General features: G+C 42.3%; 1 protein-coding gene across 1 annotated transcript in view; it reads left to right on the forward strand.

Annotated features, from left to right (window-relative positions):
• LOC117030942 (interferon-induced very large GTPase 1-like) overlaps positions 1–10,909 on the forward strand; it is a 30,537-nt gene extending 19,628 nt beyond the window's left edge. The window contains exon 3 of the mRNA XM_033121210.1: positions 1,871–10,909. Coding sequence (XP_032977101.1) covers positions 1,871–9,144 — 7,274 coding nt within the window. The 3' untranslated portion in view covers positions 9,145–10,909. The remainder of the gene's footprint in view (positions 1–1,870) is intronic.
• Positions 10,910–12,063: the final 1,154 nt, after the last annotated feature.

Here is a 12,063-nt window from a genome sequence, read left to right on the forward strand (position 1 = left end):
TTTACTCCACTGGAAAGATCACCACCACCAGATAGTTTAGCCTATGTAACGTTTCCAACTCATGCTTGACTCTCCCCTTGGGAAGACTGGACTTCTGCAAATCATCTGTGGGTATCTGCCCAAGTCAGAACTTTAAGGGTTTTCCAACCATTGGGAGATGTCGCATCCAGCACGATGTGGGTTGTGAGGAAAGAGAAGGGCGGCACAGGGTTAAGAAAAGACAGTAGCCATGAATAGAGTGCAAGCACGGCCAAGGGGAACAGTCTCAGGGACTGAACCCCGAATTGGGCCAATGTGTAGTTTTTATTGGTAAACTTCTAAAGAGGTAGTGATTGTTAATCTCAAGATCTGTGTGTTAGCAGCCTGCTGGCCGTCTTTCAGAAAGTTCCCATTGTGTTCCAGCCTGAATTTTGCCTTCACACACACGCATATCTCCAAGGAATCCATTGAAGGGGAGGGACCTATATAATTCCACCGGGTCTCAGTTTGCTGAGATTTCCCCTCAAAGGAGCTTTTCCGATATTTCTCCATCAGGCCTCAGTTTGCTGTGAAATCCTGGGAAGAGCGTGGGTGAACAAATGGTTTGGCAGCAGTAAGGCAACAGGGAGATAGTTGGCACAGGTTTGCTGGCTCTGCTGCTTTTACGGCTCTGTGGGGAAAGAGCAAGGAGTGCAGTTTCCAGGCCCTCGGCCTCACGTGGAAAGGTGCTGGCTCAGGTAGTAAATGGCCATCAACTGTGATTGCATGGCCATCAGCTGTGGCTAGTTGGCTGTCAGCTGTAACCAGTGAGCTATTGGCCTCTAATATAACTGCTGTGGCTAGGCTAGCAGAAAAATGGGGGCTAGCAAGAAGATGGTGGCTCAGCTAGCAAGCACGGATTGCAGTTAGCACGATGGATTGCAACTTGCAAGGGGAGTTGGTCAGTTGGCAGAAAAGTGGACAGCAGGTCACACGTCGTGTGAATCCAGTCTCCAGTGAGACTATAGTGGTGTGACCCCCCTACCTATGGCTCCGTGGGTGTTCCTTTTTGGCCTCACCATATCCTGTGTTCTTATGTGGGGAGCAGGACCAGAGACCCCGCCTGTCACTCCGCACGACAGGCTCATATTGAGATCTTGCGCTTATTATCAGTTACAGGGCGGCGAGACTCCTTTTACATCCCTTGGCCTATGGTGCTACAGCCCTCAATTCCCACAGGGGCACTTTTGTTTGTGGATTTGTCTCTCATTAGCTGTTTTAAAAGGGGGACAAAAAGGAGGAAGAACTGCCACCATGAGGCTAACATCTAGAAGTGCATTTTAAATGACAGGAAAGAAAATAAATATCACAAAAGGGCTTAAGAAGGAGTGACAGAAAGACGGGAAAAAACCATTCAACATAGGTTTGACAGAAACTAACTGCAGAGTGACAATTGGTGACACAACTTTGTTTTTAAAACAAACATCAAGCTATCAAACTCATGTATATTTACAAGTGGCAATCCTCAGCATAATGCTCTCCATGCAATTACAAGTGGGAGGGCACATGGACGGAAACAAAGGAATTTACATCTTCTCAAGCAGAATCTATGTTTACCCAGACAATAGAGATGCAATTGATTCTGTGTTATAAGTGCAAAAGCCAGGGTTTTAAGTTGCAACTCACCCAGGCAACTAAAAGTCCATGTTCAGAACACCCACAAAAATATCTTACACACACACACACACACACACACATTTTTTTTAACTGTTAAAATATATTTGTTGGAACAATGAAAGGAGGGGATGAGAAAGGCTTAAAGACTTGCGTCTTTAGTACACTCACCCTCTTCATCATGTGGCTGACACTTCTTTAAGGCACGACACAGGCTGAGTATCTTTTCTTTCCACAGCCACAGACACAGCAAAGTCCACTGCTGATGAGCCCCTTCTCAGAGGCAAAAAACAGCAAGATCTCCAAGAGATGCTGAGAGAAGTAGGACTGGAGGTTGAGTACTGGTTGCCCAAGCTGCAGGAACACCTGGGTGTGACCTGTGCCCAGGCCTTACAACACCTAGAAGACAAAGACCTCCAGCAGCTGAAATCCCAGGCACAATATCCCTGGGAGAAAAGGGCCCTGGAGAAGCTGCTTCTCCTGCCACACCCAATTAGTCTTTCGGAGTTCCAGGAGTCACAGGTGGAAATGATAAAGGAAAAGCAAAAGAAGACAGAACAGGTGCAGCAGGAATTGAAAGACTTGCTGTTAGAAGGCAGACAACAAGAAGAGGCAGCGAGGAAAAGAGAGGCAGAGCTGAGGCAGGTGGTGGAGATCCCCAAGGAGTACTGGCCACCCCCTGAAAACTCCCTAAGAGAAGTCATGGGAAACATGGATACACAACTCAACCTCACGGAGGGGACACTGTCTCACAAGCAAAACCTCCCAGATAGAGATCTGGTGAGATGGGCATCTGGAGGGCTGGCCCTGCAGGGAATTTACAAAACCAGATACCAAAGGGACCTTATAGAGAAGAGAGAGGCACTACTCAGTGTCCCCAAGGACTTCTTACTCTTTGGCCCTCAGCAGGGCACACAGATGGACACAAAGGAATTTAAATCTACTCAAGCAGAATCTATGTTTACCCAGACAATGGAGATGCTGGGCTTCAGCATAACTTCTTCTGCCAAGGGCGGAGGTTGGGGATTTAGCTGGGAAACTGGTATGGATCACAGCAAACATTCAGAATCCAAGGAAACCCATCAATCGAGTTCTGATCACTCTTATTTCTGCTCTACTAAGTTCATCTATTTCCCACTCTCCTCCTTCCACTTTCCCATTGATCAGCTCCAGTTCTCCAAGGCTGCTCTCCAGGAATTGAAATGCATTGAAGATATCCTGGGTCAGCCTGCAGACCCAGCAAGAGTCCTCTTGCTAAGGCACAAGGCTGAAGCTTTCTTCCACAGGTTTGGCTCTCATGCTAACCAGGGCCCTCTGCACCTGGGAGGAATCTACTGGTGGAAAGCCATTTCAGAGGGATTCCGAAGTGAGCAGCTGGCAGAAGTGAAAGAGCTGTCAGCAGAATCCCTGAATAGTTACGTAAGGGGCAGCTACAGTGGTTTTGGAGTGAACGTCGCTGCAGGTGTAGATGTGTCAGACTCACATTCAAACGCATCCTCCCAAATCACAACCTGCCAAAATCTTCAAACCAAAATCCAACTATCTGTGGCCCACACAGGGGGCCCACCAGAAGCAAATGGCTTTCTGCAGTGGAAAGCTGGCCTAGTTGCCAGTAATCAAACCTGGTGTGTCATTGACCGGGGACTTCAGCTGGTGCCCATTTGGGACATCATCCTATCCAGGCACAGAACAGATTTTAAGGATCCTCTTCAGGTAGCTAACTTGCTAAAAGACAGCTACACTGCTTTGACTGGCGTCACTGCCAAGATCCAGGATGGAGAATTATTAAGTGTTGGGAAGGAGGTTAGGGTTTTCCTAGAGGAAGTGAAATCCTGGGAGGTATCTGATCCAGAAGAGAAGCTTAAAAAGCTTATAAACTTCATGCAAATGTTGAGTCAAAACATTGAAAGTTATGATGCTTGGGTTAACATATGCCTCACAGATTATAGTCTGCAGAATTTTCTGATAAACACTGTTAACTTTTGCAAAAAGTCTTCCATTTATAAAACCAAATTTGTTAAATCTCAGTTGTGCAGCCTTTTGAATCCTCACATCTACAGAGTGACAAACTTTCCTCAGGCTCATTCCATCATGCAGTGGATCTTCCAGCCAGAATCAGAACAAGAGCACAGCAACATTTCTGAGTTTTCTGAATTGATTAAAATCTTAGAGGAAACGCAGAATGAACTCTGGGAAGTGAAGGCCAAATCTGAATCTGCAGAAACAGTGGAGGAAGCTCAAAGAAAGGCCACTTACAAGGTGAGCTTGTCTCTTGGCTGCTTCTTAAATTACCTCCAAGAAACAGAGCAGCCAGACACACAGCTCTTGCTACTTAACATTGCAGCTGGTGCAGGATATCATGTGGGAAACCATAGTTTTGAGTATCTCCTGGGGTGTGAGGAGATAGACTCCCTTCTGAATGAAATGCAAACTGCCCAAGATAAATACCAGGAGCTCAAAACTATTTGCACCTACAGGGCTCAGGCATTCCTGGTGCTCACAGGACTTAGAACTACTGTCGGAGTCACAGCTGTGTCTCCAGAGGAGAAAACACAACGCTTGGCATTAATAAGACAACACATGGGCCAATCTTTATCTAAAGAACTGGTACATGTCCTCACCAAACTTGAAGCAGATCATGATTGGGAAAACCTAGAGAAAGACTTGAGATTGCTCATTGATGGGAATTATGAAGCCACCACCTCTTCACTGCAAATGGATGAGGTGAGAAAAAATTTGCAAAGCATCTTCCATGAAAAGAAAGAGCCCCATGAACCACCTGATAATGAAAACAGCAAACAGGAAGATGGAGCCTTCCAAGAGTTACTCCAGCGTTTAGGCCTAACACATTACTACCCAAAAAGGATGAGCAAAGCTAACTTCCACGTGATCTGCAAGGCTTCTGTGTACAACAGCCAGCCCAGTTCTGAACAGGAGATTCCCTTCTATTTCCTGCAGAAGCTACTGATGCTGGATTATGGGCTGAGATACTTGGTCTTCAGAGATGATGAAAACAAACAGAATGAAGTCTATCCAAGTGCCTTGAATCAGGAAAATGAGGCTTTTGATCCATATGAAGACTTGTTCGAAGACACTGATGCTCCCACTAATCCTTCAGCCACTAATCCTAGGCCCCATATTCATCCTATGGATATTCAGATGGCGATTCTTCACTGTGCAGATGATTTTGCCAGACAATATATTATGGGCAAACTTGCCGTTTGTCAGTTTGCCCTCCCCTTTCTCATACCTAATCCCTGTAGTTCTGAAATTGAATTCTCTCTCTGGTCTCTCCGTCAAATTAGAAGAAGCTGGCAAGAAGCCAGGAAATCACCAAACGAGAAGGACAATTACAAGAATAAGCAGATGTGTTGTGTCTCTACCCCCATTGTGTCCTTTATTAGAGTTGGAAATGGCTTCTCTGCTTCCAAATCTCAGATCATGAACTGTCTCCTCAGTAAACGTAAACATGATATCTTTTTTCACCGACACTGCATAGGGAGCAGCAAAGACTGTCTCTTGATGGGAGGTGTGGTGGAAGTCTGCTGGTTCTGTCCTGGTGGAGAATATAAAGATAGATTTGACAACTGCCTGACCTTCACCAATCTTCATGGAGATGCAAAGAAACATGAGAAGCAACTCACCTTCCTGCAGGAGGTCTCTTCTCTCTTTGTTGTCCTCATGTCAACTTCAGATGAAAATAAAGAAAACCGAAAAATTGTCCGTGACCTGAGTCAATCACAAAGACCTCTGATCTGCTTGCTTGATAACAAAGAAAAAGCCATGGCCAGTAACTCTAACCAGAAAGTGATCATTGGGATCAAGAACAGAAATGAGGCGGAATTAACAGAGGAGCTCGCTACGATAATCAGACGTTTGCTAGAGCTCTCACACACTGCTCTGAGCATAGAGGACTGTTCCCAGATTGCTCGCAAGCAAGGATTCCTTATTGATGAAGACCAGAGAGATTGCAGGGAAGCCAGAGAAAAGGCAGAGATCCTAATGGCCCTTCTGAAAGAAAAGAAGATATCTCAGGTGAAGGAAAACTTACTACCCCTTCAGGGACAACTATGGCACCTTTGGTGTAAAAAGGACAAAGAACTCTATCACCTCAGAGAAAAGGGGAATCGGAGCATTGAACAACACAAATGTGAGATTCAGACAGAAAAACAAAGAATACGACACCAACAGTTGACCAAAGCCTTTCCTCTCAATGATTTAATGCGCTCTGTCCTTGAAATTCTCCAAATACATTCAGAAACTCACCCCACACTCTATTTTTTGCAATGGCTGAGTATGTGTTTAGACAACCTGACTGCAGGACACTTGGAAAAACTGAATGAAGAGAAAAAATCTGTATGGTCTCTGATAGAAACAGAAAAGCGAAAAGCACCAAATAGCAACAACCTGAAAGGTTGGCAAAATAAGATAGAAGCTATCTCCATACAGATTGATGAATGTACCTTGGGAATTGAGCAACTTCTCCGAGAATTTGGCCAGATCTATGAAGCTCTGGAAGAAACTTCTTCCACAAAACATATCGTTTTTCTCTCCCTTCCCCAGATTGCTGCAGATCTAATGATATCTGGTGTTCCCATTGAGCTGATGGATGGGGATGCTTCCTATGTACCTCTAAAGTGGGTGACAGCTCTTTTTGACAAGCTCTCTGAGAAACTTGGAAACAAACGGCTCTTTGTTCTCTCTGTCCTTGGCCTGCAGAGCTCAGGGAAGTCCACCCTGCTGAATGCACTTTTTGGGCTGCAGTTCACTGTCAGTGCTGGGAGGTGTACCCGGGGGGCCTACATGCAGCTCCTGAAGGTGGAGGAGACATTCTCAGAGGAATTTGGCTTTGATTTTGTGCTTGTTGTGGACACAGAAGGACTTCGGGCCCCAGAACTGAGCAACAAATCTAAGAATCGTGACAATGAGTTGGCAACCTTTGTCATTGGACTTGGAAACTTGACTCTGATCAATATTTTTGGGGAAAATCCATCAGAAATTCAAGATATTCTCCAAATCGTTGTCCAAGCCTTTTTGAGGATGAAGCAAGTAAAAATCTCCCCAAGTTGCCTCTTTGTCCATCAGAATGTGGGGGAAGTTACAGCTAAAGACCAAACTATGGAAGGACGAAGGCGCTTAGAGCAGAGACTGGATGAAATGGCAGCAATAGCGGCTGAGCAAGAACAATGCTCAGATATAACCCGCTTTAGTGATGTCATTAAGTTTGATGTCAATACTCATGTCTACTACTTTGCTCACCTCTGGGATGGCAATCCCCCAATGGCCCCTCCCAATCCTCGCTACAGCCACAACGTCCAGGAACTGAAAACTAGAATTCTTATGACTGCCAAACAGGAATCCAGGGGGAGCATCATGAAGATATCAGATGTAAAATCACGAGTTCAAGATCTATGGAGAGCCCTGGTGAATGAGAACTTTATTTTCAGTTTCAGGAATACCCGAGAGGTCATGGCCATGAGCAAATTGGAAACCATGTATAACAGCTGGACCTGGGAGCTGAGGAGCCATGTGCTAGGCTTACAGAACCAGCTGATAAACCAGATTCAGAATGGAAAGGTCCAGACACTCAGAAGAAGCATAATTGAGGCTCCAGTTGCAGAAAAATATGAAGCCATCAAGCAAGAACTTGAAAAATATTTTAATGAAGATCCAGAGAGTGAAATACTGATTCAGTGGAAAGCAAATTTTGAAAATAAGCTAATGACCCTAAAAGAGTCACTTACTTTAGATAGCCAAAGAAAGGTTGAGCAACTTATTAATTATAAAAAGAGTCAAGAAAGACTGGATAGTGAAAAGTCACATTATGAACAGGAATTATTGGAAAAAAGCCGAAATTTAGCTTTAACTGTGAAGGGCAAGGAATTGAGGGAGGAAGAGTTACATGACATATTCAAATCATTTTGGGAAACACGGATCAATGCTTTGTCCTCAACTCTCCCTCCAGTCACAGACCCTAACATTGATGTGGATTCTGAAGACATCCTTTTAGAGCATTTTAAAACGGAGAGAGACATGGTGAGCATACTTAAGAAATATTCTGGGCAAACATTTCAAGAAAATTATGATGAACATGTCCAGATGAGCAAGAAATATCTCATATTTACAAAACAATTAGAAAAACACGATAAGGAGTCCATAAAGAGGACCACTGAGAACATTATTTCAAGATTTACTGAATACATTAAAAATATTCAAGGGCAACAATATGATTACAATCCAAGTTATTTCCATAAAATCCTGAGAATAATAGAAGAGATGGTGAAATCGCCCCCCACTGAGGGTAGATACACATTTACAAGTAAATATAAAATTGACTTATCTTTGTTTTTATTCCGAAGAGCAGCAGAGAATTTTAAGGAGATGCACAAGGCATTCAAAAGTTCAAATGATCCTGTAAACTATCTGGAAAGCAAGAAAGATGATTTCTTCATGAGTTTTAAGATCTCTTGTCAAGGAGCAATCTCCATCAAATCATTGGTTGATTTTCTGTGGAAAAAACTCACACCTGCTGTCTCTACCACCATGTGGCAAAACATGGCCCTTCGAATTGCTAGAGACATACAATCTACCTTCCCTGCATTCAATGGAAACAGAGCTAACCTGGAGAAACACGTTCTCATCTCTCTGGCAGAAAAAGAAAATTTTGATGATTACTGGGAGTACCTTCATAAGCCAGAATCATGTTTTAGGAATTACATTCAAACCCAAATTAGAAGATATTGTTCAGACAGAGGAAGTAAAACAATGAAGATTTTACAAAGATGTTTAGATGACATCAAGAATGTCATCCTCTCAGCTATTCATGAATCCACAGCAATAGCCAAAGATAAAAGCAGCACTATGTCTAAGTGGTTGGATTTATTCTGTGATCACCTGGGAAGTAACTTGATCTTTCCACGAAATGACTTGAAAAGCATCGAACACCAGGAGATAAAAGATATTGAGTTTCTCAAAGAAGCCATGACTGAAGTTTTGGATCCCTCAATGAAGACGGTAGAACAGATGTGTTCGAGTATGCCTGTAGAAGAAATTGTTCCTGAAATCCAGAAAATGCTCTCTGACCAGCTCTGTGGCTGCTGGAAACAGTGTCCCTTCTGCGGAGCAATTTGTACAAACACAGTCCGCACACATGACGGAGACCACAGTGTTCCCTTCCACCGTCCTGAGGCTCTCACTGGAACGAAATGGCATAGAACAGAAGAGTTTGCCATTGAGTACTGTACTAGTTCGGTAGCAAGTGATTGTGCATTTATTTTGAGTGAGGACCGCAGATTCCCATATAAGAACTATCGACAGGCAGGAGGGGACTATGCCACATGGAGCATCACCCCAGACTCATCTACCCAGCCCTACTGGAAATGGTTTGTCTGTCGCTTCAGATCAAACCTAGAAGAAAAATATGAGAAAAAATTTATAGGTAGAGGTAAAATCCCTGATCAATGGTTCGAAATCACAAAGCAGGACGTGCTTGATGACCTGAAAAAACAGTAATACTCAATGACCACAAGAGTACGAGAATGTGAACAAAAGAATTATAGTACCTGAACAATCCTAAGAGACCTCCTTCTCACAACGAGAATCTTCATTATTTCCATTTTTCAAATGAAACATCTAAAAATAAGTCAATTAACATTGCAAGAGTAGATTTCCTTTTGGAAGGATTTCATTTTTCTTCGTCTCAATTCCTTCTGGTCTAAAAACAGGTTACTAAAATATATGAACATATGATAAAAATAAAATAAAATTCATTTAAAATGCCTACTTCATATTTTAAACTATTATTCAGAATTTTCTTTTATTTTAAAACATGTAAAATTATATGAAGTCTCAAAAAAGACATTTTCCTACAGGGAAATCAAAATCATTGAAGCCTGCTACAAACTTCTATAGATTAACTATTAATATATGATTGTTCAAATCAATATACAGTTCTTGGCTAAAAGGTACAAATTGCCTTTCTTAAAGCGTATTTTTATACCTTCTGAAATTGTGAAGAAAAGTTACTAACCCTTGAATGAAAAAATATTCATGGAAAGTCCATAGTGATATATGGACATATTCTGTTCTGGGAAAGAACACAAGGGACTTGACCACGATAGAGCCTGCATCAATTCAGGAAACATTATCAAGCAAATATGGTAAATAGAAATCAAGTAACTGTTTTTTTCTCATCTAGCCATACCTTCTTCTTCCCTGGTATGTTGGCAGTTCCCTGTGCCTGCTTCTAAAAAACATATGGTTCACAAAGGTTTAGGTATTCAAAGCCTGGTGCTTTGTACAAATCAAAGAAGGACTAGCTTTTATGACCAGTTGAAGGAGCCATTTTAATCATGGCTACGGACAAGGCCTGATTTCATTATGCTAGTAATGATTTTATAAAGTATTCCTTCAAGAATAAAATATCAAAGAGTATACAGTTTTTAGGTTCTGATATTTCAATAAATTATTTTTTATGTTACAATGGAAGGAATTTCTTATCTCTAAAACAGTCACCCTGTGACTCTTCTTGCTATTTGAGCCATAGGGTCATTATCAGAATAAAAATAAAACACACTCTGAAGCCAACCAAAACCCTGAGAGGGGAAAGAAATCACCATTCTGCAATCCTACACCTTCTGAAACAATGACTTATGTTAGGTTCTCAAAGCTGATGATCTAAAGGAATCTTGACACAAAGAAGAAAATCTCTTCATGTTAGACACGGGAGCATCTATGGCTTCTACTTACATGGAAGGGGTATGTTTACCCCTCCATTGCCAGACAAACAATCTATGGCACCGCAGTCTTAACTTGAATCTTCAGAGCTTGGAGACAGGAGTACTGATTCTGTCCTGATTCAGACAAGATTCTGCTATCTTTATACCCTCAAAGGGCTTCAAGCATACTCTCAGTTTGAGGTCAAATGACCCATGTATCCAGAAGAAATCTTGAAACAGAAAAATTATAGAGGAAACAAGTGTTCTTGTACAGTATGGTTTCCATTTTGTTCTCTGGAAAATAGTCTCAGTAAGAGTTAAAAGGACCTCATAGGTCCAATATGATGATGTTGAAATGGTGACACAAACAGAACCGCTGCCGAGCATGGTGCCTGTCTCTCACATCACTGCATCCTTGAAAACTGCAATATTCAGTTAACATTTGCTGAGTGCCTTTTGTATTTGTTTAAAGAATCCATAATGGCTCCTAACTAAGAAGTATCATATATTATATATTAACTTTGATTTTCAAGCCAACATTGTTATGTATAAATAAAAAAGAGTGGTTATTAAATAAGATTCAGAGACTGTGCTCAAGGGGAAAAAATGGCAAAAAGTAAATTGGGATAGAGAGAAGATGACTATATAGGAATGGGGTTTTCTGTGATAGCAGTAGAGAGAGTAAAGCTGTCATCAGGTGGGGTCAGGATTAAAGGGATTACAGTGTTATTAGATTAGGGTCACTGAGGGAGGCGCCCTGAGGACCAATGGAGTAGGGGAAATGGTGAATGGTGACAGTAAGGATGAGAATCACATCATCAGAAAGAGTAGGAAACACTGGAACCAGGTGTAGGTACAGGATTAGAGGTGGCCAGAATTGTGAGGCCAGTAGAGATAAGGCTCACAGGCAATGAGTCTCTAAGAGTCATTTAAAGTGGGGAACATAGAAACATAACAATTGAGGGTCACCACATCAGTAGATAAGGGGAATTCCAGAGTATATTAAGCAACAGATCCCAAGTGCAGTGGGAAAGAAGTCACAAGGCTTGTAGGAATGGAGCTAGGAGGGTGATATATTCTAAGACATGACCAAACCACATGAATAAGATGTGAGTTTCTCAAATGAAGGTAAAATTTACACTGAGAAGTTTTGAAGTAGGTCTCTCTCAGAGAGAGGATACAAACGTGAGAAAGTTTAGGGAATGGCGTGTGTTAATAAATATTTGAGTCTCCCCAAAATTCATATGTCAAAGCCCTAACTCACAATGTGATTTGGGGGAGGGGGTGTTGTTGGGAGATAATTAGGGTATGCTGAGTTCATGAGGGCAGAGCCCTCATTATTGGATCAGTGACCTTATAAGAAGAGACACCAGACAGATCTCTCTCTCTCTCCACATGCATGAGCCAAGGGAATGCCATGCGCACACAAAGCAAGAAGGCAGCTATCTGCAAGATGGAAAGGGAACCCTCACCAGAAGCTGAATCAACCAGCACCTTGCTCGTAGATGCTCCAGAACTGTCAGAAATAAATTTCTGTAATCTATGACACTATGGTTTTATGTTATGGCAGCCTAAGCTGACTACAGCAGGGTGTGTCTAAAAATTGACCCCCTTAAGTTTTGGCATGCTTCTCTTTGGAACTATAGGGAAGACACATGAATCATACAACTTTTTCCCCATTCCTCAAAATTATAATTCCCTTTAATCACTCTAA

The sequence above is a fragment of the Rhinolophus ferrumequinum genome, chromosome 11 (assembly GCF_004115265.2).
Source record: "Rhinolophus ferrumequinum isolate MPI-CBG mRhiFer1 chromosome 11, mRhiFer1_v1.p, whole genome shotgun sequence".
In the NCBI taxonomy this organism is placed as follows: domain Eukaryota; kingdom Metazoa; phylum Chordata; class Mammalia; order Chiroptera; family Rhinolophidae; genus Rhinolophus; species Rhinolophus ferrumequinum.